Source organism: Sphaerodactylus townsendi, linkage group LG14, assembly GCF_021028975.2.
Source record: "Sphaerodactylus townsendi isolate TG3544 linkage group LG14, MPM_Stown_v2.3, whole genome shotgun sequence".
Taxonomy (NCBI): domain Eukaryota; kingdom Metazoa; phylum Chordata; class Lepidosauria; order Squamata; family Sphaerodactylidae; genus Sphaerodactylus; species Sphaerodactylus townsendi.
The window spans coordinates 21,396,128-21,420,065 of record NC_059438.1 but is presented as its reverse complement, the minus strand read 5'-3'; the positions used below and the strand labels follow the sequence as shown (position 1 = coordinate 21,420,065).

The 23,938-nt window shown below is 46.4% G+C and overlaps 1 protein-coding gene and 1 long non-coding RNA gene across 3 annotated transcripts; both read left to right on the top strand.

The window, feature by feature from the left end:
- The first annotated feature begins 349 nt into the window (after positions 1-349).
- LOC125443574 lies at positions 350-17,951 on the top strand. Its single transcript, XR_007246144.1, has 2 exons — positions 350-398; positions 17,485-17,951. It is a non-coding gene; the product is annotated as an uncharacterized LOC125443574 (long non-coding RNA).
- HSBP1 (heat shock factor binding protein 1) lies at positions 12,841-16,311 on the top strand. 2 transcript variants are annotated; one of them, XR_007246143.1, is made up of 4 exons: positions 12,841-12,998; positions 13,939-14,005; positions 15,157-15,354; positions 15,764-16,311. XR_007246143.1 is itself a non-coding variant. In XM_048515787.1 (4 exons), the coding sequence occupies exons 1-4, from the start codon at positions 12,954-12,956 to the stop codon at positions 15,772-15,774; spliced, it is 240 nt and encodes a 79-aa protein (XP_048371744.1). In that variant the 5' UTR covers positions 12,842-12,953; the 3' UTR covers positions 15,775-16,311. The 2 variants fall into 2 exon arrangements, 1 of the variants encoding a protein (XP_048371744.1); XM_048515787.1 differs by having other exon boundaries at positions 12,842-12,998; positions 15,157-15,273.
- Positions 17,952-23,938: the final 5,987 nt, after the last annotated feature.

Genomic DNA, 23,938 nt, shown 5'->3' with positions numbered 1-23,938 from the left:
CCAAAACCCACTTATTTATCGCAAAGTGCCAACACGGCAATTTAACCTGAATACTGAGGTTTTAGTTTAGAAAAAATGGTTATTCGAAGGCATTACTCAGAGGTGTTTTAAGGGTACTGTGGCTTTGCTTTGAAACAACCGTCCAACTCTTCTAATGGGTGAATCACGACCCTAGGAGGGTTTACTCAGAAGCAAAATCCATTGCCAGCAACCAAGCTTACTCCCAGGTAAAGGATCGTGCTTTAGTTCTTCACTTGAAAATTAGTGATTTAGGGCTTAGGTTTAATGCTAATAATTGAGCCCAGCGGCCGAGGCCAGCCTAAATGTGTGAGGAGGGGGCACTCTGTGCGTGCCCACAGAGAGGGCTCTGAGTGCCACCTCTGGCACCCGTGCCATAGGTTTGCCACCACTGCTGTAGGTGATTCGGTTTTCTTCCTGGGACAGCGGATGGAATTCAAAATACAAATACTGCAGTGGGGGGGGGGGGGGGGGAAAGGCAAGAGCTTTCTCTACTGGATGGAAGGGAAATTTGGTTGGGCCTATTTTGACCGTTCACACTCCTGCCCAGGTTTATGGTTCAGTCAGAGGAAAGTTTCCACTTGTTCTTGTTGGGGGAGCGAAGCAGCAACTTTTAATGAAGCTGCTAAATCATTACTTGCCTGTGACGAGTTTTCTGAGACTTCAATGAGATGCCCGATGGGAAGGAAATAATTAATTGGAGGAAGACACTCTGCTTCAAAAAGGCACATCCTGTAACCACCTTGGCTCCTAAAATATTACAGAGCATTTGCTTGTTCATTTGCAGTGTTTTGGACAGTTTTATTGCCTCTTCCCCAGAAAGGGCTGCTCCAGGGATCTGGGGGGTGGGGTGGGGTCTATTCACAATGCCTTCAGTGGGCTCCCTTCTCTATGTCTACTTCCTCTCTGGTGACAGCTTAGAATCATAGAATCATAGATTTGAAGTGGCCATACAGGCCACCTAGTCCAACATCCAATTCAGTGCAGGACCAGCGTGGTGTAGTGGTTAAGAGCAGGGGCACTCTAATCTGGAGAACTGGGCTTGATTCCCTGCTCTGCCGCTTGAGCGGTGGAGTCTTGTCTGGTGAACTAGATTAGCTTGTCCACTCCAACACGTGCTGAGCTGGGTGACTGGGCTGAGTCACAGTTCTTTGAAGCCTTCTCAGCCCCCCACTCACTTCACAGGGTGTTTGTTGTGAGCGGGGAAGGGAAAGGAGTTTGTAAGTCCCCTTGAGTCTCCTTACAGGATAGGAAGGGGGGATATAAATTCCAATTCTTCTTCTTCTTCTTCTTCTTCTTCTTCTTCTCCTTCTCCTCCTCCTCCTCCTCCTCCTCCCCGCAAGACCTCAATTTTGGCCCCTATTTCCCATCCAGAACAACACGCTACATCAAAAGCCATCATCACCATTCAAGTCATAAAGAAAATCTGAACATAGCTTCATTGTTCCTTCACTATGATCACAGACAACAGATCCGTAGAACGCAAATTCATTAGCTTTGGCTTCCAAGAGCACAACCTGTAACGTGATCCGCGTGATTCCTAGGCATTTTCCTCACGCAGCACTGATTCACCATTTAGTGTAACATATTGCCCAATCTCCTGCTCCGGGAGCATTTCCTGCCAGTGCCGGGTGATTCATGAAAACTGCTGAGTCTGGATTGTTGTTTTCTCTTCTCCTCTGTGCTTGTTTGATTTCTAATTACAGCCTCGGTTAAGATAGCCCCAACTTCATTTATATTTGAAAACCCCATTCAGAACACTCCCAAAGCGCCCCTGCCTTTTGGCTCTTCACTTAAGTAAAGGGAAAGGGAGCAAAGGAATCCATAACGCTTTTCTTTCCACCCTTGGCTACCCACATAGTAATTGGTGTATTGCAAAATTCATTTTCACATCCAATAACTTTTTTGGATTCTGCCGTTTCCAGTGGCCAAGACTGGAACAGAGAAACCGTAGTGTGGGTTTGTAGAAGGCTTCAAGGGGATTGGCAGCATGATTCACCAACTATTTAAGAGGGGAATGCTGGCATTTTAAATGGCTACCCAGGCTAAAGTCAGCTGCAATAGAATCCTCACCGAGATTCACACATTTTTTAAGATGCTTTGGCGTTTATTATTAGAGAATGCCTGATTACTAGAGAGATTCCAACTTCATTCAGAAATAGCAAGGATGCATCAGCATGCACCATAAAATTAAGGAGTAACAGTGCACATCTTCTGAGAAACATCTGGCTCTGCCTACATCAATTATTCACACAAATGTTCAAAGGAGGGAGGAGGAGGAGAAATGGTTTTATACTGATTTTTAAGTAGCCTCAAAGCAGCTTGTAAACTCATTTTCCCTTCCTTTCCTACAACAGACACCTTGTGAGGTAGGTGGGGCTGAAAGAGTTCTGAAGAACTGTGACTGGCTCAAGGCATCTATGTATAGCAGGCTCCATGGGTGCAGAAGGACTCAGAGTAGGTTTTCCAGATTAAGCTGGCCCACCCGTTTTTTTTTAACCACTACTATACTATGCTGGCACTTCCCAAATTGGGGCACAATTTGATGTTATTCCAGGGCAAGTGAGAACAATGCATTGTTCCAGATGGTCACCCCTTTAAATCTTCATTATAGGTCTTGAATGGGAATCTCATGGTGCTCCAGAGAGTATGAAGCTCATCGGAGCTTCTTCTCAACCAGCTGTATATAGGTTTGGAATATTGTGCACAGTTCTGGTCAATGGAATACAAAAAGCAATAGTGCAGATCTGGAAAAGAAGAAGAAGAGTTTGATTTATAATTCCCACCTGTAAGGAGAGACTCAAGGTGGCTTCTGCTCCTTTCCCCTTCCTCTTTCCACACAACAGACACCTGGTGGTGAGAGGCTGAGAGAGGGACTCAGAGAAGAACTGCCACAGGAGGTGGTGATGGCCACTAACCCGATATGGCTTTAAAAAGGGCTTGGACAGATGGCGTTAGTGGTGGAAAGTCCATTTATGGCTACCAATCTTGATCCTCCTTGATCTGAGATTGCAAATGCCTTCAAGAGACCAGGTGTGATCGGGAGCAACAGTCGCGAGAAGGCCATTAGCACGTTCACATCCTACATGTGAGCTCCCCTCAAGGCACCTGGTGGGCCATCATGAAGTAGCAGAGAACTGGACTAGATGGACTTTGGTCTGATCCAGCTGGCTTGTTCTTATGTTCTTATTAGAACTGTGACTGACCTCGCAGGTCACCCAGCAGCAGGAATGTAGGAGTCTTGCGGAAACACAACATCTGGTTCACCAGCTAAGTCTCTGCCACTCAGGTGGAGGAGTGGGGAATCAAACCCTGTTCACTCCTAGATTAGAATCCACCTGCTCTTTAACCACTACACTGGCACAGAGGAGGGTATGCAACGCTGTCACAATGTAAGGGATTAAGGAAGGAAGGTTGGAAGAGGAGGAGACTTTTCAGTCCAGAAAAGAGAATTTTTGCAAATAGGAGCTGTCCATGGTCCTTAGCATCTTGCTTCTCACTCCAGGCTTCTTTGCTCGTACTCTCGGCTCTCTTTCTCTTTGGACTAGTCAATTATTGTTTCTGTCACTTGATGAAGAAGAGCTGGATTTTAGTCCATGATTTTTCTCTCACCCCTCAAAAGGAATCTCAAAGCTTAGCCAACAAACTCTCTTCCCTTCCTGTCTCTCCAAACAGACACCTTGTGAGGCAGGGTGGGGCTGAGGGAGTTTGGAGAGAACTCGTGACTGGCCCAAGGTCGCCCAGCAGGCCTTCATGTGAAGGAGCTGGGAAAGCAATCTTGGTCCACTAGGGTTAGAGTCCGGCTGCTCATAAACATTACACCGTGCAAGGGCTGACTTTGCTGACTGTTCAAGGCTCAGTGGCCATAGCTCCACAGGTTATCCTGACTCCTGGCTCTAGGGAGGAGTCTTGAGCTCACAGAGTCTTCCAATCCTTATCAGCTCTAAGCATTCTCTCAGATTCCTCATGCAAATAACAAGCTAAACAACGTTATTGAAAAGGCTGAACCTTAGGCAAGGTCTGCCCTGATCTGAAATGGTCCAGGCAATGGCCTGATCTTGCTGTAGATCTTGGAAGCTAAAGCACCCTGGTTAGTATTTGGATGGGAGAACACCAAGTGAAACACACAGAAATGCACACTGAGCTGGAGGGCATCTCAAGGATCACCCTTAGGTCCAACCCCTGCCCAGTGCAGGAAATGCACAACCCCCCTTCCTCCCCCCCCACATGTCCAGTGACCTCTGCTCTATATGCCCAGAGTGGGAGAGGAGAAATACTACTCCAGGATCTCCCCACTCCAGAAATTGCTTTTGCAGAAGCAGGCAACATCAAACCACTTCTGTAAGTCTCTCTTGCCTTGAAAACCCAACAGGGTCACCAACCAGTCAGCTATGACTTCCATGGCACATTATATATACAGAGAGAGAGAGAGAGAGAGAGAGAGACAGAGACAGAGACAGAGATGCTTGGTTTAAATGTGTGAAGTGAAGAAGGCAGGGTGTGGAAGCGGTAGAAGCAGCAGTGGCGTAGGAGGTTAAGAGCTTGTGTATCTAATCTAGGAGGAACCGGGTTTGATTCCCAGCTCTGCTGCCTGAGCTGTGGAGGCTGATCTGGGGAATTCAGATTAGCCTGTGCACTCCCTAACACACACGCCAGCCTTCTGGGTGACCTTGGGCTAATCACACAGCTTCTCGGAGTTTCTCAGTCTCCCACCCACCTCACAGGGTGTTTGTTGTGAGGGGGGAAGGGCAGGAGGAAGATTGTCAGCCCCTTTGAGTCTCCTGCAGGAGAGAAAGGGGGGGATATAAATCCAAACTCCTCCTCCTCCTCCTCCTCCTCCTCCTCGTCTTCTTCTTCTTCTTCTTCTTCTTCTTCTTCTTCTTCTTCTTCTTCTTCTTCTTCTTCTTCTTCTTCTTCTTCTTCTTCTTCTTCTTCTTCTTCTTCTTCTTCTTCTAGAATCAGCAATTCCGTTTTAGACTGCAAGTGGGAAATCACATTTCTAAATTTTCTTCTGCAATAAAAACTCTTTGCATGTAGAAAATCAGCACACCAGGCAAAAAGCTGGCTTAGAACCGTTTCTCTCTGCTGTGCTATTTCGCCTCTGGGTAGGGAACTTTCAGGCCTGGAACCGTGACTCTCAGACTGGCATTCTGGAAACTAGTTCGCCTACAAGCAGAACCAGGCCTGCCCTTGGCTGCAGTACTAAGCAGCAGCATTGGAGACATGCATTATGCCTTGCTACGATCTCCTCTTGGCTATAAAAACACGTGACACAGAGAACAGGGATGAGCTGATGGCTTTTTTGCTAGATCTAAATGTCATCACTGAATTACTGTCGCCTCTTTATAGACCAACAAGACAATAATTTCCCTTTCAAAGGCAAGCAAAAGTACTGAATGAATACCGTCTGGCTGCCTTGCACGCTATGCAGTGCAGCACTTAATAAGCAAACATTTCTCGATAGGAGTTAAGAATCAAATTAAGTAATTTGGCAAACATACCCTGACAGCAAGCTTAATCACCTCTTCATATCTCCCCTGCTGGATGAACGGCTCATGGCTTTCTATGCAAAAGAACCTCAGGAATTGCCTAGAGACTGAGGAATGCTTCTGGATGTTTACCTCCAGCACTGGGATTCAGAATCCTGACTGTCTCTGGAATGTGTCGAATTTCACTGCTTAGGACAGTGATGGTGAACCTACTATGGCACGGGTGCCAGAGGTGTGCACTCCCTCAGCAAGCCCCTCTCTGTGGGCATGTGAACACAGAGTTTGTGTCATGTGGGGGTGGGAAGTGCATCACTCCCCCCCCCCAACACACTACTATCTAGAAGGGCTGGCCTGGGCCACTGAGCACAACTGCTTGATGGCACACCAAGGTGAGAGAAAGGAGGACTCAGCTGGCAAGCTTCTGGTGCCTGCGCTGCTGCCCATGCGGTGGCTGCCGCTGCCCGGAGGTGGGGGGGGGTTGCAGAGGAGGCAGAGATGCTAGAGAGGCTGCTGCAGAGTGGTGTGCGTGGGACTTGCTGGAGACTTAGAGCAGGCTGACCCCCTGCTCGAAAGTGGTTGGGGTGGAGGAAGAGAGGAGCCAACCGTTTTTTTTTTTCTAAACTAAAACTTCAACATTCAGAGGCTGCTAAATTGCCAGGGGTAATGGTACCTTGCACAAATAAGCAAAGTGGGGTTTGGGTTGCAATTTGGGCACTTGGACCAAAAAAGGTTCACCCATCACTGTGTGCTAGGGAGGATGCAATATACAATACAATACTAACAACCTTTTATTGGGCATAAGGTTAAAAAAGTTGTTTTCAGCATAACCAGCAACCCATTGGAACAGGGAGGCAAACAAATTGATAAAATAGCAATGAATTATCAGAAGGAAATAGAAAATTCAATCTTCTACTTAAAATATTATTTTAAAAAAAAAACACAATAGATAATTACAACATATATAATGAATAGAACTTAATAAATTTTACAATTACCAACACAACATTACTATATTAAAAGGTCCAAAGTTGTATATTTCTTGTAAACAAAGAGCAGATACCTGCAAACTTCTTTCAAGCATCACTATTATTGGAGGGGAAAGCCAATTTAGATGCTACTATATTATTGACCCCAGATTTGTCCCAGGCTTAGATACACTGCAAAGCAGTGGGACTTCTAGCTTTTAGTATTTGGGACTAATCAAAACAAAATATGGCTGATTGATTCCGAGGCTGATTTGGGCAGAAGATCACCAGGGCACTCTATCCTGGAGCCGAATGGACTTTAAAGTGGCCCAGGATGAGGGCTGATGGGAAGACATTAAAGGCCTTGTTTGCCCAAGTTTGGGTCCACCTCTGGGCACTGTCAGAAGATCAAGATATTCTGGCTGTATGCCTGTGGATAAAAGAGAATGATATTATGATACTGCTAGGAATTGATTGGATATGAAACTACAGACAGAAGTAATGGGTGAATGAAGAGGAAAGCTGTCATGTGACAAAGTGCACACGGCCCGTTGGTAGGACCAGAGTTCTAATTCAGTGTTGAGTATGTTTACCAACCTCCAGGTTGAGCCTATAAATCATCCAGCATTGCAATTGATTTCCAGATGACAGAGATGAGTTCCCCTGGGAGAAAAATATGGCTGTTTTGGTGGTGTGGACACTAAGGCATTAGATCCGGATGAGACCAGATCTAAACTAGAATCTCTTCAAAGACCCTGCTCTTTACTTCGGGATATTATTTCCTAAATCTACAGGAATTTCCAAACTCCAGAATTGGCTATTTCCATTCTAGCAAAGCCTCCTTTTATTGGTATAGACAGCAGTACAACAATAATAAAAACAGAATAAAAGCATATACAATACAGGATATACATGTTTCAGGACAAAGGAAATCTACTGGCATTTAGTAATTTCCAGGAGAAAGTCTGCCACTATCATATACAGAGAGCAGGATCAGGGTTGTTCAACTTAAGTAGTGTAATCTAATTGCAACTCGCTGGGGAGATTGGAGTAAATGTAAAAGGAGGTGAGATTCACATACTTGGATCCTACAGATTTCCTCCTTGAATCTGAGAGACGAGTAGAAGTAATTGGTGGGCCAGGAGATTCAACTTTGAGCCATCGCTACATGGGCACAATCTTTTAGCCTTTTCTTGCTTATTAAATCTGCCATGTAACAAGGCAGAAGGCATAACATTAAACCTGGCGAGCATTATGGCTCTCCTTTGAACAGGGTTTATTAAGCAAAAAGGTAGTATGCCAAGTGGCCCCGTTCAAATGGGAGAGAAAAATACACGGGGGAGCACGTTTTCTTGGCTGCGGTGAGTAGGGTAGAGAACTCTCTATCCAATAGTTGACCTTTTAATTTCCTATAAGCTTCTGAATAGGACAAAGGGCAAAGTGAATCCACTGACAGTCCAATGGAGGCAATTTTTTCTTCAATTATGGAAAACCAGGGGTAGAATTGGCTATTGAAAGAGAGCAAAAGAGAATGGCAGAACAGGGATTTGATCATGGGACTCCTAGTTCCTAATCCGATACTCTAACAACTACACCACACTGGCATCTAGAAATAGGCAGGGTGTGTGTGGGAATCCAGTTGAAATATAGACCCTGGGACTCTAACAAGCTTTTCTAGTTGTCAGTACGACATTATTAGACCACACAGCTCTTTACCTCTGAGTACAGGTGAAAAGCATTTCCATGCTCTAACAAGCACCTTCCCTTGAACACAAATCTGAATAATTTCTTTGCACCAACGTTTTTCCCTCCAGAGTGCCCTCGGGGCATCAAGAGATGCAGATTCCCAGGTGTCTGTTGGATGATAGCAGCTGCTACAGTGCAGAAAAGAAAGTTAAACGATGGGATGGAGGAAAGGAAATAGCGCTTAATGTCATGTCAGCCCAGGTTAATTCCGTCAGGAAACAGGGTTTTAAGCACTCAGGAGCAGAAACACTTTTTCTTTTTTTATTGTGACATGGCAAGTCTATTGCAGATTATATCTGTGGATATTCTGTCCTCTGCGGAAATCGTAAATCAACACAGCCAGCCTAGGCAACATGTGAGCGAATGGCTTCTCTCTACCGGAATGCTTGATGCTTTTTAAGCTGCCAGCATGTCTTGGTAAACTGTATTTTGCTCCCTTCTGCCCAGCATCCCCCACCCAATTTTGTAGCTTTGGTCATTCCCTAAAAAGAAGAAGAATTTGTTGTACCTCCATTTAAGAACATAAGAACATAGGAACTAGCCTGCTGGATCAGACCAGAGTCCATCTAGTCCAGCATTCTGCTACTCGCAGTGGCCCACCAGGTGCCTTTGGGAGCTCACATGCAGGATGTGAAAGCAATGGCCTGCTGCTGCTCCTGCTCCTGAGCACCTGGTCTGCTAAGGCATTTGCAATCTGAGATCAAGGAGGATCAAGATTGGTAGCCATAGATCAACTTCTCCATAAATCTGTCCAAGCCCTTTTTAAAGCTATCCAGGTTAGTGGCCATCACCACCTCCTGTGGCAGCATATTCCAAACACCAATCACACATTTCTCTCCTGTAAGGAGATTCAGACGGGCTTACAAACTCCTTTCCCTTCCTCTCCAACAGCTCTTAAAAACCCTACCCAGAATCCTGCCTGGGAGCGGTTTGGTAGCCAGTGTAATTGTTAGAATATCAGGATCACACAGTTAACATTCATCCTTATGAAGCTCTAGACTTATTATAATTTTGTCCTGCATTCTGCAGTTTTATGGAGAACGTAGAACCTCCGCTTTACATGGAGAAGCTGCCAGGTTTCATCCCTGGCATCTCCAGTTAAGGCTCAAATGTAGAAGCGCTAGGGAAAGAGTTGGGGAGTTGCTGCTAGCTGAAGCAGTCAGCATATGGTGGCCGGATGGCCCAAGGCTCTGATTGCTTCCTGGGCTTAACCAAAAATAAATCTTATAAGCCTGGACAGCCATTTCTCTGCTCCAGCAAATATATTGTGAATCTGGAGAGCTCTGTATCTTTGCGGAATGCTAAATCTGACCAACTGCTTCCCCTGCCTATTTATTTAGTGGATGCAAGTAAGTGGAAATGAGATATAATTGGTTAAAGCACGGCAGTTTCACGGAGGACAGCTGCAGCCCGGTGAAGAAAACTGTATTAGAGGGATCAATAGAAGACGTGGCAATTAGGTTCTAACCAGACGGATGGAGAAGCGGAGAGATCAAGTCAGGGAGGGCAATCCAAGCAAAGAAGTTAGTTGGATGAGTCACTGTGGGGGATGGGAATGAAAAAACCTTGCAGTGACAAGACAAGATGTATCACCTCGACCAGCAACCCCATTTACGGGGCTCGGACCTTTCCCAGCCAGCCTGCAAGAGAATGTTTCTAATTCAAAAGCAATTGCAACAGCAATTTTGCAAGGCCGACACTTTTCAAGGCAAAAGAAAGGTTTCAGTGCAGAACCATATTTCCTGCAAGTGACACAACCCTTCTAAATCCTGGCCTTGAAAACCAAATAGCGCTGCCGGTTTGGAAATACCTGGAGATTTGAGGGTGGGATTTAGGGAGAGGACCTCCGTAAGGCACAATTCCAGGCAGTCCCACCTTGCAAAGTAGCTGTTTTCTCCAGAAGGAGAAAATACTCGGTTTCAGTAATCGATAATAATAGGTTTTGGTAATCGGAAATAATCTGTAAAACTCCTACCTCTGTAGCATCCTAACTGGGGAGCTGGCAACCATCTATCATAGCATGCCTAGGGGGGAGGGGGGAGTAACTTTCAAAGATTTCAAAACTACTGTGTTTAAAAGGTTCAAACTGGGGGCGGACCATTTTCAAAAACAATTTTGGGTCTTATCCCCCCAACAATGCAAAACCTATTTGGAATATGTGGTAAAAATGAGTGAGATGGGGAGGAGATGGGTGGAGGAGGCCAGAGCCGGGGACTTTGAAGCATTATTGCAGTTGCTGGTGCTAGACCAATTCTATTCCAAACTCTCCAAGTGACTGGACAGCTTCCATGCGTGTCCGGAAGCCCGCAGCATGTCCTGATACCCCCTCCGTGTCCGGATGTCCCCATGCTTTTCTTGACGCCCCCTGCGTGTCCTGACAGCCCCCCTGCATAACCAGATGCCCCCCCCTTCATTTCCGGACACTAACCTGCATGTCTGGACCCTCCCTGCGTGCCCAGTTGCCCCCCTGCGTGTCCAGATGACCCCCCTGCATGTCTGGACAGCTTCCGTGCGTGTCCAGACAGCCCCCTGCGTGTCCGGAAGCCCCCAGCATGTCCGGATACCCCCTGCGTGTCCAGACGTCCCCCTGCTTTTCCTTGATGCCCCCTGCATGTCCTGACAGCCCCCTGCGTGTCCGGACGCCCCCCCTGCATGTAATACTCGGTTTCAGTTATCTGTTTCGGTAATCAGTAATAATCGGTAATACTCGGTTTCAGTAATCGGTAATAATCGGTTTTGGTAATCGGTAATAATCAGTTTAAGTAATCGATAATTAGTAATAATCGGTTTCAATAATCCATGATAATCGGTAACAATCAGTTTCAGTAATCATAAACAACCGGCAATAATCGGTTTTGGTATCGGGAATAATCGGCAGTAATCCATTTCAGTAATTAGTAATCATCGGTAATATTTGGTTATAGTATTCAATAATAATCTATATTGGTAATCGGTAATAATCAGTTTTAGTATTTGGTAATAATCGGTAAAAATTGGTTTCAGTAATCGGTAATAATCGGCTTCAGTAATCGATAATAATCGATAATAATCAGTTTCAGTAATCGGTAATTATCGGTAATAATCCGTTTCACTAATAGGTAGTAATCGGAAATCATTGGTTTTGGTATCGGCAATAATCGGTTTCGGTAATCAGTAATAATGGGTAATAATCGGTTTCAGTAACTAATAATAATCTGTAATACTCAATTTCAGTAATCGATAATAATAATAATTTATAATCAGTTTCAGTTATCGGTAATAATTGGTAATAAACGGTTTTAGTAATCAGTAATTATTGGTAACAATCCATTTCAGTAATAGGTAATAATCAGCAATAATTGTTTTGGGTATTGGTAATAATCGGCAGTGATCGGTTTCAGTAACCGGTAATAATCGGTTTTGGTAATTAGTAATAATCGGTAATAATCGATTGATTCCAGTAATAAGTAATAATCGGTAATACTTGGTTTCAGTAATCGATAATTAGATTCAGTAATAATTTGTTTCAGTAATCGATAATAATCGGTTTTGGTAACTGAAATAGCTGGCAATAATCGGCTTAAATAATCGGTAATAATTGGTTTCGGTAATCGGTAATAATTGGTAATAAACGGTTTCAGTAATCAATAATAAGAAAGAAGCAATCAATGTTGCCTGGATGTTGGCTATAATCCCAGGAGATCTCTGACATCTACTGAGGGTTTGTAGTCCTAAAATTGAGAGATTGGGTGATTTTAGGGTTGCCAACCTCCAGGTAGGGCCTGAAGATCTCCTGGAATAACAATTAAATCTCCAGGCTACACAGCTCAGTTTTTAAAGCGTTATAAGTTTTAATTGTTGTAAGTTTAAAATTAAATGATATTTTAATGGTATGGATTTGTAAATGGTGGGAACCGTCCGGAGTCTGCAAAGGGAGGGGTGATGTAATAAATAAATAAATCTGAACTCCAAACCATGCTTGCTAGGAAATCAATCCCAGCCCTGGATTGGGAAATTCCTGGGGTTTTTAGGATGGAGTTTGGGGAGGATCCTGTCTAGGGAGGAATAAGGTATCTGATTTCCATGGAAAGCAAGTTTGAACCCAGGGGCATCTTGAAGAGGAACAAAGTTTTATTTTTTACAGAAGCTTTGGGGCGCATGCCAGCTTCTTCAGGATGCATAGAGTCCAAAGATTCCGTTTCCTCCAAAAGAACTGGTCTTTGCAGTCTGGAGGTCAGTTGCAATTCTGGAGGATCTTAAAGCGCTACCTGGAGGTTGGCAACAATCAACCCCGTTACCACTGAATTGGAATCTGAGGCCGCGCCTTTCATTCTCGCAGACTACATTTCCCACAATGCCCTTGTACAAAGCTAGGTGACGCCTAGAGCGGCACTGCCTGAAGTCCCGGTCGGCATTTCCGGTGCACGACTCTTCTTTTCCGCCCGGAAATATTAACTATTCAGTACTTTTTATTACATACGTGCAATCATAAAGAAGAGTATTGTTAACGAGGTTTCAGGCGGCTGAGGGAAGAGTGTGGGGCTCTACCTTTTCCGTGCTTTAAAGGACCCGGTTTAAGGGATACTTTAAAAACTACATTTCCCAGAGGCCTTATCTCTCCGTGACGTCACTCACCCATGCGCGCCTCCGTCTGTCGGGGACGTTTCACAGAGAGAGGAAATCGCCGAGCGAGGCCCGGAAGCCCTTCGCGGACGAGCCAGGCCGGGAGACTGAGGGGCAGCCGGAGCGAACCAGAATGGCAGAGACGGACCCCAAAACCGTTCAGGACCTGACCGCTGTGGTGAGGCGGCCTCGGTGGCCCAAAGCCGCCCCGGGGGGTTATGGGAGAGTGAGGTGCAGCCGTTGGGGTTGCTATGGAGACGGGAGGGGCCGGCAGGAGGCCTTTGGGGAGGGGCAAGACCTTGGTGTTATGGAGACTGCAAGGGCTAGCAAGAGGCCTCTGGGATGGGACAAGGCCTTGGTTGCTATGGAGCCGGCAGGAGCCTTCTGAGGAGGGGCAAGGCTTTTGTTGCTATGGGGACGGGCGGGGCAAGGGGAAGCGGAGCCCAAGGGGAGAGGGCTGTGGTTGCTATGGAAACGGGGAGGAGTACTGAGAGAGGATGCAACTGTTGCTATGGAGACGGGAGGGGCAAGGGGAAGCGGGAAAAGGAGTCCAAGGAGGGAAGTCTGTGGTTGCTATGGAAACGGGGATGATTGAGGGAGGCTGTAGCTGTTGCTGTGGAGATGGGCGGGTTTACTGTCAGGGGATGGGCTCCTGTCCTCTCCTCCTTTCCGCAAACTTGTAAAGCGCCCCAGAACTGTGAAAAGGAAGACACCAATGGCTGTTAGGGGATGAGAAGCATGAATTGGAAATTAAGCAAATAATATTCTTTTACTGTTGTTATTCATGTACTGTTTGCAACAATACTGGTAAATTGCAGCATCACTTAGTTTCTTTCATGCCTGCCTTCTCTCTCTCCTCAAAAGAATGCTGTTCTCACCCGGTACACAGAGGAAATTTCTTTTCTGCCCAAGAAATTTCACTTTTCAATAATATTCACTGGGTGTTAATCTAATTCCAGTTTGAATTGGCAAAGTGCCCTCCAGCAGCTTAGTAATTTTCCAGTCACTGCGTTATCTGAGACAGTTGCTTCTTAGTGAAAAGCAAAACATCTGGCAATATTTGTTTCTGTACATTTTAAAGATTTATGCATCAAGCAAATCTTTTCTTTTCCCATCAGGTGCAAACCCTGTTGCAGCAGATGCAGGACAAGTTTCAAACCATGTCGGACCAGATTATTGGCAGGAATATCCTTTGGTTTTCCACCATGAAAACAGTGCTGTTTGTTATCAATCAGCAACCCCCTAACTGTCTTGCTCCCAAAGCAGACCTTTCAGTTTCTCTGGTGCATTGAAAATCTTTGTGACCTGCCAAAAGACGCCTCATTTGGCAATATGTGTTCAGTAGCTTGAGCTACAGCTTCAAACTCTGTAGTGGTACAATATGTATTTCTTCCCTTTTGATTGCAGAGATGCAATCTAGTTGACGGCTGAAGTCTTGTGAAGCACTATGGACCCTTCTGCGCATGCAGAATAATGCACTTCCAATCCACTTTCAGTGCACTTTGCAGCTGGATTTTACTGTGAGGAATAGCAAAATCCACTTGCAAACAGTTGTGGAAGTGTACTGAAAGTGCATTATTCTGCATGTGCAGAAGGGGCCTATGTCAACTCAGATTTGTAGTTTTAGTAAGGCGGTTTCCGCACAGCCAAGGGAGAGACCCTGCATCGGCATTAATCATGCCGATGCAGGGTCTAGGGTCGTTCGCACAAACGGGGCCCCAGCTGTGTATTCCCCTCCCCGGCCCCAAATGCCTCGTTACCTTCTGCTGGCAGCCGTGTTGCTCTATCATCGCTCTGAGGAGGGAAGGGGACACGCCCCCCGGCCACAGTGACAGTTGAAGCACCGGAGACCAGGGGGCGTGTCCCCTTCCCTCCTCAGAGCGACGCGGCTGCCAGCAGAAGGTAATGGGGCGTTTGGGGCCGGGGAGGGGAGGGGAAAACGCCGGCTTCCACCCGCTGCCGTTCGCATGGCAGCGGATGGAAGCCAGCGTTTGCAGGAAAACTCGCTCCCCAAGCGAGTTTTGAATACACCGTTTTGGCAGACACAGAGCGCTGCTGCATAGATTTGGCAGCGGCGCCTGTGCGAAGGGTCCCTGCCAAAACGGTGTTTTACCGGGCTGAAGCTGTTGCTTTCAGCCCGTGCAGAAACCGCCTAAGTCTTTGATATTTTATTTCAGTCTATGCTGCGTTAAAACCTTACCTATTTTTCCAACCTTGAGCTTTAAGAGTTGGATTCACTTGCTCATTTTGCTAACATCAGATTCCAGAGCTTCTGTCTCCGTTTTTGGCCCCGGGAAGTATCTTTTCCTGGTTTGTTTTCTTTAACTGAGAGTCACTTGATGACATGAGCTGTCGCATCGACGACCTGGAGAAGAACATAGCGGATCTCATGACTCAGGCTGGAGTCGAGGAACTAGAAGGCGAGAACAAGACCGCTGCAAACAAAACTTCAAGTGAGAGCAACTTTGAAACAATTTGATGTCTGCTGACCAAAGTGTGCAGGGATGGCCAGTCCAGAGTCGTGGCTGCTTAGGGTACGGGCAAAACAGAAGGGTTTAGGCCTCTAGCATTATGGGAGGGTGGGAGTTGCATGCTGGCCTCGATGGTTTGTCCTGGGAGCACCACCATGTCTTTCTTTTCTGTTCCTTTTTTCATCTGCTATTACTAGAAATAGAAAAACAACAACAGACAAACGTTTTTTTAAGAAGGTGTATGTGGGGGCCTGCTGAATTAGCTGGATTTTTCATTGGATCATTTTTTAAAAAACTAATTGAATAGCCCCATTTCTTGAGTTACGTTTCAAATCACAAAGTGGCCACTGGCCGTGTTAAGAACTGCATACTGAAAAGGAGGTTAGTCAAAAGTGCGTTTGACAATGTGAACGCAGTTTCTCTGGTACTGAACCTGTCAATCAACATCTGTGTCTCTTATTTTCATTGACAGGTTCCCAGTAATCCTGGACTGGTGCCAGAAAGAGAACATTTTTATGAGCTTGCAGGGATTTCAAGATGGCGTTTGTTTGGCTTTGATTTTTCAACTTCTGTGTATAAAAGCATTTTTCTACAGCTGTAGAACACGCATTCCTAATGTACCTTGTATAGCTGGTCCTGGAACTGTTTCTATTCTGATATATTGCAAATTTGTGGATTTCACACTTTTTCTTTTTTGAATGGTCATGTTTTAAACGCTTCAGTTATTAAAAACACAGTTTTGATGGAGTTCAACTATAATACTAACATTTGGATAGATTTTTGTGAAATTGTCTTTTTCAAAAAAAACCTTATATGGGGTTTTTTTGTGTCATTTCTTTTCGTAATTCTTTTCACTTGGATGGCTAATTTTTTGTGATCAGCCTGAGCAACAGATTTGTCACATGCGCATGTGACAGTTCTGTGCAGTTGGGCACAGGAATGAAAACTCTGTGTTCTAAAATCTCTCCGAGTAATGCATTGAGTATAGTGACTACAACATTAGCTGTTAAGTTTAACACACACACACAAAAACAACAGTCTGGGCAGGGGGCCACTGTGAGCCATCATTCTTCGTTATCACCAGTCCAAACATTTGGGGATTTCAGCTTGTGGCTTTGGACAGATAATATCAATATTAAGCTCATATTTTAATAAATTGCAGCTACCACTGCCACAAAAATAACTTGAGTGTGGGAGAATCCCAGTTAGGAGAGGTAACCACTCACAGGTACTAGTATGAGATACTATGAAAAAGCCCACTTTTAAGAAAAATATGAGGCAGCAAAGCCAAATGGCCAAGTTTGAGTGTGGCTTTCCATACCCCTTCCCTTGATTCCTGTACTGGTTGCTTTTTTAAATGTCTGCAAGTTACATTTGTTTTGGATGTCTTGTAAATACCACGGTATAAGACAGCTAGACGAAATGTGGTTATCTTTCCCTTCTCGTTTTGAATGCATTTTTAATAGGCAGTCCAATTACTGGCAGTCATGTCCCCAATGACCCTGTGAGGACAAAAGAATCTTGGAATAGAAATTTATGTCCCCATATTGGACAAATTCAGCACAGGTGGATCAGTCAAGAGCAGTGCTTTTCTTGACATTTTGAACTCTGTGAGAGTAGAGGTTCACCTTTTCTCCTCTGTTTTCCCACCGCACAGGTGAATGTGCCAAGCTTTCCTTGTACATTTTATTTATTAAAATCGTTTATTAGCTGCCTTTCTTCCCTACAGAGCTGTAGGCAGCTTATAAGATAATTAAAAATAGATAAAATAAAGTGCACAAAAATTCCTAAAACCAAAATCCCAGCTTTAATCCAATGCAGTCCTGAGTAAAACTAGCTTCCTCCTGAAGATTGAAAGTGGGGGAGCGAAATTCACCTCCCCGGGGAGTTTTTCCATAATTGGGGTGCTGTGTGGTTTCCGGGCTGTATGGCCGTGAAACCACACAGCACCCTAGTGAATCCGGCCATGAAAGCCTTTGACAATACATTTTCCATAATCATTGGGTTGCCGGGAGAAAGGTCCTCTCTTGTGTTAGGGAGAAGTCAGCTATTGCCTAGGAGAATTGGTGGCGAACCTTTGGCACTCCAGATGTTATGGACTACAATTCCCATCAGCCCCTTCCAGCATGGCCAATTGGCCATGCTGGAAGGGGCTGATGGGAATTGTAGTCCATAACATCTGGAGTGCCAAAGGTTTGCCACCACTGGCCTAGGAGAATTGGTGGAACTGGGTTACTAAAGCAACACGAACAGGGGGAGAAGGCCGGATCATCCGTGGGTTGTTTTTGAAGCCACAAAAATAGACTTACCGTTATAATAAAGCAAAACTTCTTCCTGGACCCTCCTCTTTGCTAAGTCAACTTGAGACTGAAAGGGCAGAGGAGGAGGTTTGGGTAGGCAGTTACCTTTATCAGTCCAAAAATGACAGAAGTGTGAATAGCCCAGAATTACACCGCTCTTATTTGTGTGAAATGTGCTATTTTTCCCCCCTTGCAACAATGTGCCCCTCACAAAGCATGACTGCTGTTACCGGTGTTTCTCAAAATGTCATGTGTTAGAAAAGCAAAGGTGGATTGTGGCGAGGAGGGGGAACTTTTGTACCACCAGCCTTAGACTTTCCTGCGGTTTCAAAACACTCTAATAAAAAAATCTGAAATGTTGCTAAAGCGGAGTTGGGTTATATGTAGACCGCATATAATTTCCTTTACTCCTGCCAGGTGTGCGTCCCTCCTACTTTACACACATGTGTGTGTTCAGCACACATGCGCCATTTTCTTGTGTCCATCCCCACATCCCCACTGCCCCGTTCGTTCATTCTGTCATGCAATTCTCCAGCAAGGCCGGGAGCTCTGGGGTTCTGTCATCTTAGCCTGACTGCATTCTTTATTGCCTTGTCTGGGGGGAAGAATTAGGACTAATAATGCTGGGGGGAAGAATTAGGACTAATAAAAGGAAACACTTCTTCACGCAACGTGTGATTGGTGTTTGGAATATGCTGCCACAGGAGGTGGTGATGGCCACTCACCTGGATAGCTTTAAAAGGGGCTTGGACAGATTTTCATGGAGGGAGTGAAGTGCGATCTATGGCTACCAATCTTGAATCCTCCCTCCTTGGAGTCTGAGATTGCAATGCCTTTATATACAGACCCATTGTGGTGCTCTCGGGAGCAACCAAGCGAGAAGGCCATTGCTTTCACATCCTGCATGTGAGCTCCCAGTGGCACCTGGTGGGCCACTGCGAGAGTAGCAGAGAGCTGGACTAGATGGACTCTGGTCTGATCCAGCTGGCTTGTTCTTATGTTCTTATGTCTTGGGCTGTCTGGTTATGGAGGAGGCAAAGGGAACAAAACCGAGATGCGGAGGAGAGAAGGGGTGTGCTGGGATTCAGGACAGCACTTCAGATTGATTGGCAGGGAGTCTCGCCCTGTGAGTCTGCAGGCCCCTTTCTCTCACAGCCTCAGAGAGGCCTGGATGAAAAGCCAACATGAAACTAGAGACTCAAGACAGGAGGCAGAAGCCATGGGATCAGAGAACCAGAGGAAAACCTGGGGAATTTCTAAAAAAACTCTTGGCAAGAACCAGGAAAGGTGTTGGTGAGCACCCATTTTTGGGGAGCCCTGATCTAAATCAGCAGAAGGTAGAATTGGCGACATCAGTCGAGTCTTCATTTTTAGGGTCAGCCTACTTTTGGAACGTGCATGGATGTGGGCTCCTTGTCCTGTGCCGTCCTCGCTGTGGCCTCTTGTGTCCAACTGTGAGCTTCTCGAAGCATCTAGGACAGTGATGGCGAACCTGTGGCACGGGTGCCAGAGGTGGCACTCGGAGCCCTCTCTGTGGGCACGCACACACAGAGTTCATCATGTGGGCAGGTGGAAAATCACACACCCCACACACAAACATCTAGGCTGGCCTGGGCCACTGAGCACGACGTGCGCACACTGTGGTGAGCAGGGAGGACTCGGCTGGTGGGCCTGGTGTCTGTGCTCTGGGTGGCTGCTGCCTGAGGGGGAGGGGCACAGAGGAGGCAGGGATGCTAGAGAGGCACAGAGCAGTGCGCACGGGACTTGCTGGAGGCTAGAGCAGGCTGGCCCCCGCTCGAGCGGGTGGGGCGGAGGAAGAGGGAGCCAACTGGTTTTTTTTCTGGAATTAAAACCTTTTTCAGCATTCAGGTTAAATTGCCGGGTTGGCCCTTTGCGATAAATAAGAGGGGTTTGGGTTGCGATTTGGGCACTCGGTCTCAAAAAGGTTCGCCATCATTGATCTAGGACAGGGGTAAGGAACCTGCGGCTCTCCAGATGTTCAGGAACTACAATTCCCATCAGCCTCTGTCAGCATGGCCAATTGGCCATGCTGGTAGGGGCTGATGGGAATTGTAGTTCCTGAACATCTGGAGAGCCGCAGGTTCCCTACCCCTGATCTAGGAGGATATTCTTGGAACAGGATGAGCAAGGGAGGCGTTCAGTCTGATCCAGCAAGGCTCCTCCAGTGTGGTGCGGCAGCTCTTGTTTTGACAGTGAAGACCTTACACCGTATGACTCACAGCATTTTAAGGAGAAGGACTTGGATATCGCTCTCCTGCAACCCACTCTTCCTCCTACGGCGAGCAAATCCACAGTGTCATCAGATGTTTCTCCCGGAACGGTGCGGTCTTTGCCGAGAAAGATAAACAAACGGCAACAAGATCAGCAGAAGGGTAACAAGCAATAGTCCTGGGTCAGGAAAAGGAACCCTACAAGGAAAGGTGGAAGGATCTGGCTTTTAGCCTGGAGAAGAAGAGGAGGAGGAGTTTGGATTTATACCCCACCTTTCTCTCCTGTAAGGAGACTCAAGGTGGCTGACAAGCTCCTTTCCCTTCCTCTCCCCACAACAGACACCTTGTGAGGTAGGTGGGGCTGAGAGAGTCCCGAGAGAACTGTGACTAGGCCAAGGTCACCTTGCAGGAATGTAAGAGTGTGGAAACACATCTGGTTCACCAGATAAGCCTCAGCCACTCAGGTGGAGGAGTGGGGAATCAAACCTGGTTCTCCAGATTTGATCTCTGCACTTCCTCACAGAGCAAGACTAGATTTCATGGGTTTATGTTACAGGAGGGTTGATTTGGTTGATCAGGGGAAAGAAGAAGAGGAGGAGGAGGAGTTTGGATTTGTACACTGCCTTTCTGTCCTGTCAGGAGTCTTAAGGCAGCTTACAAACTCCTTTTCCCTTCTCCCAACAACAGACACTTTATGAGGTAAGTGGGGATTGAGAGTGTTCAAAGAGAACTGTGACTAGCCCAAGGTCATGTGTAAGAATTTGCGTGCAGGAGTGAGGCATCAAACCCAGTTTTCCATATTAGTCCACTTGCTCTTAACCACTGCATAACACTGGCTCCCCGAGGATAAGAACCGTTTGACAATGGAACCAAATTACTTTGGGTGGGGCTGTCCCTCATTGGAAGGTTTCAGAGGCTGGTTGATCCTCTGCGAGGGATGTTTTACCATTGAACTTTCTGTGATTGAAGAGATAGAAAAAGTGCAGAGAAGGGCAACGAGGATGATTGAGGGACTGGAGCAGCTTCCTTATGAGGAGAGGCTGCAGCGTTTGGGACTCTTTAGTTTGGAGAGGAGACAGCTGAGGGGGGATATGATTGAAGTCTATAAAATTATCCATGGGGTAGAAAATGTGGACAGAGAGAAATTTTTCTCTCTTTCTCACAATACTAGAACCAGGGGGCATTCATTGAAAATGCTGGGGGGAAGAATTAGGACTAATAAAAGGAAACACTTCTTCACACAACGTGTGATTGGTGTTTGGAATATGCTGCCACAGGAGGTGGTGATGGCCACTAACCTGGATAGCTTTAAAAGGGGCTTGGACAGATTTATGTAGGAGAAGTCGATTTATGGCTACCAATCTTGATCCTCTTTCATCTGAGATTGCAAATGCCTTAACAGACCAGGTGCTCGGGAGCAACAGCCGCAGAAGGCGACTGCTTTCACATCATGTATGTGAGCTCCCAAAGGCACCTGGTGGGCCACTGCGAGTAGCAGAGAGCTGGACTAGATGGACTCTGGTCTGATCCAGCTGGCTTGTTCTTATGTTCTTATGTGATGGCCACAGAGGCGTATCTAGGGAAAATGTATCCTGGTGCAAAATTTCAGTTTTCTGGGGGACCCCTCCCCCATATGGGTGGCTGCCCTCCCCCACCACAACCTAACAACTTTTTTTTTTGCACCAGGTCATCTCAAAGTCACCATCCCTTATGGTGGCGAACCTTTGGCACTCCAGATGTTATGGACTACAATTCCCATCAGCCCCTTCCAACATGGCCAATAAAGTTTAGGGGAAGGAGGATGGGTGTGGGGGGCGATTTTCCACCCCCACGTAATTAAACGGCCACAGCCCAGGGACATTTGACCCCATATGACCCCTGGATGGCCAAGGGGTTGGACTAGATGCTCTCCTTCCAGCTCTAATATTCAGTGATTAATACTGGAGAAGCTAAGAATGAAGAGGGATGTTTACTCTTTGCTTTGGGGTGGGCGGGGGTCACATTCAAACTCCCTTAAGTCTTTTTCTACATTAATGGAGACCGCGCATTAGCATTCCATTTGCTCACTGCTCAACGACACGGAAGAAGGAACATCGCTTGCTGGTGAAAGGAGCGGAAAGAAAGCCCAACTCGAACGTTCGCTCTCTCTTTTCATTTAAAGCTGAAAGTACAAATATTTAACCAATCAAATAAATAAGAGGTTTGCTTCTCTCAGAGCTGCCGCTTCGAATTACAATCCGGCGGCCGGCTCTGAATATTTCATCATAGCAAGCCCAAAAGCCGGGCACATTCTTGCTGGTGGAGGTCTCCGCCTTCTCTTTTCGTTAAAAGTTCAAGAAACTCCTGGCGCATGAGATGGTTTTGTACTCATTTCGAACTGGAGAATGAAAGAGCAGACCTCCCAAAAACGTAAAAAGATGGAATGGCACAAAGGTAGTGTGGTGTAGTGGTTGGAGTCTCAGACTAAGATCAGCGAGACCTGGGTTCAAACACCTCCCTATGGCTGATCTCAGCCCAAAGCATCTTACAGGCTTTTGTGAGGATAAATGGAAAGGGTATTGAAATCACAGGGAGAAGCGCTTCCGAATCTCCCTTCAAGAGTTGGTTTTACATCCTTCCTTTCTCTCCTGTAAGGAGACTCAAAGGGGTTTACAATCTCCTTCCCCCCACCCCAAACAAACACCTGTGAGATGGGTGGGGCTGAGAGAGCTCCGAAGAACTGTGACTAGCCCAAGCTGGCATGTGTTGGGAGTGCACAAGCTAATCTAGTTCACCAGATAAGCCTCCACAGCTCATGTGGCAGAGCAGAGAATCAACCCCGATTCTCAAGATGAGATTGCACCTACTCATAACCACTACACCATACTGGTGTAGCTTTTCTGGTGGGCACACAATGTTGGAAGTGAAGGACTTTGCATTGTCTCCCGTCTCAATGACAGAGGGGGACTGATCAGTAAGTCAGATAGCTTGAGGGGGTCAAGCATCTTTTCTCTACTGCTCAGACACCATCCCTAGATACTCCCAGGAAACTCCCTTCCTTCCTGCTTCTTCTCCACACATACCCCATTCTTGCACACATTCCTCCATCTTGCACCATACATAAAGAAGAAGAAAAAGAAGAGTTTGGATTTATATCCCCCCTTTCTCTCCTGCAGGAGACTCAAAGGGGCTTACAATCTCCTTGCCCTTCCCCCCTCACAACAAACAAACAGATGAGGCTGAGAGAGCTCCGAGAAGCTGTGACTAGCCCAAGGTCACCCAGCTGGCATGTGTGGGAGTCCGCAGGCTAATCTGAATTCCCCAGATAAGCCTCCACAGCTCAGGCGGCAGAGCTGGGAATCAAACCCGGTTCCTCCAGATTAGAGACACGAGCTCTTAACCTCCTACGCCACTGGAGATAGGAGGCATGCAGATAGCATCCCTCACCATCCAACTAGTTAGAGCAGAATAGAGAACCTCTCTCTCCACTCTTCTATCCAGAATGGAGTTCACCAATAAAGTGTTGGAATAAGCATGCCTGGACATTGGGGTGCGCTATGTATCTCTAAGCTGCTCGATTGTTTGCTCTCCATGTCTAGGCTCCGCCCACCAACTCCTCCTCCTTCACCCTGCAGCCAATTTCTTTCTTTGCACTGAGCACAATGGTAGTGGGTACCTGCTCCTGGTGCGGCTTTCCCATAACACACTCGCCCATATGCGATGGCGTGTTAGAATGCTCATTTGTGATAGGGAAGTTATCTCTTTAGACTAGGGTTTCTGTCTATCTACCTTTCACATGGAACAATGCCTGTGAGCCGAAGTTACTTGAAATAAATGTAAGTGCAGCAGTGGCGTAGGAGGTTAAGAGCTCGTGTATCTAATCTGGAGGGACCGGGTTTGATTCTCCGCTCTGCCGCCTGAGCTGTGGAGGCTTATCTGGGGAATTCAGATTAGCCTGGGCACTCCCACACACGCCAGCTGGGTGACCTTGGGCTAGTCACAGCTTCTCGGAGCTCTCTCAGCCCCACCTACCCCACAGGGTGTTTGTTGTGAGGGGGGAAGGGCAAGGAGATTGTAAGCCCCTCTGAGTCTCCTGCAGGAGAGAAAGGGGGGATATAAATCCAAACTCTTCTTCTC

Coding starts and splice junctions, on each gene's coding strand:
- HSBP1 (XM_048515787.1), top strand. CDS start 12,954: ATGGCAGAGACGGACCCCAAAACCGTTCAGGACCTGACCGCTGTG. Junction 12,999..13,938: donor TTCAGGACCTGACCGCTGTG/GTGAGGCGGCCT, acceptor TTTTCCCATCAG/GTGCAAACCCTGTTGCAGCA. Junction 14,006..15,156: donor GGACCAGATTATTGGCAGGA/ATATCCTTTGGT, acceptor ACTGAGAGTCAC/TTGATGACATGAGCTGTCGC.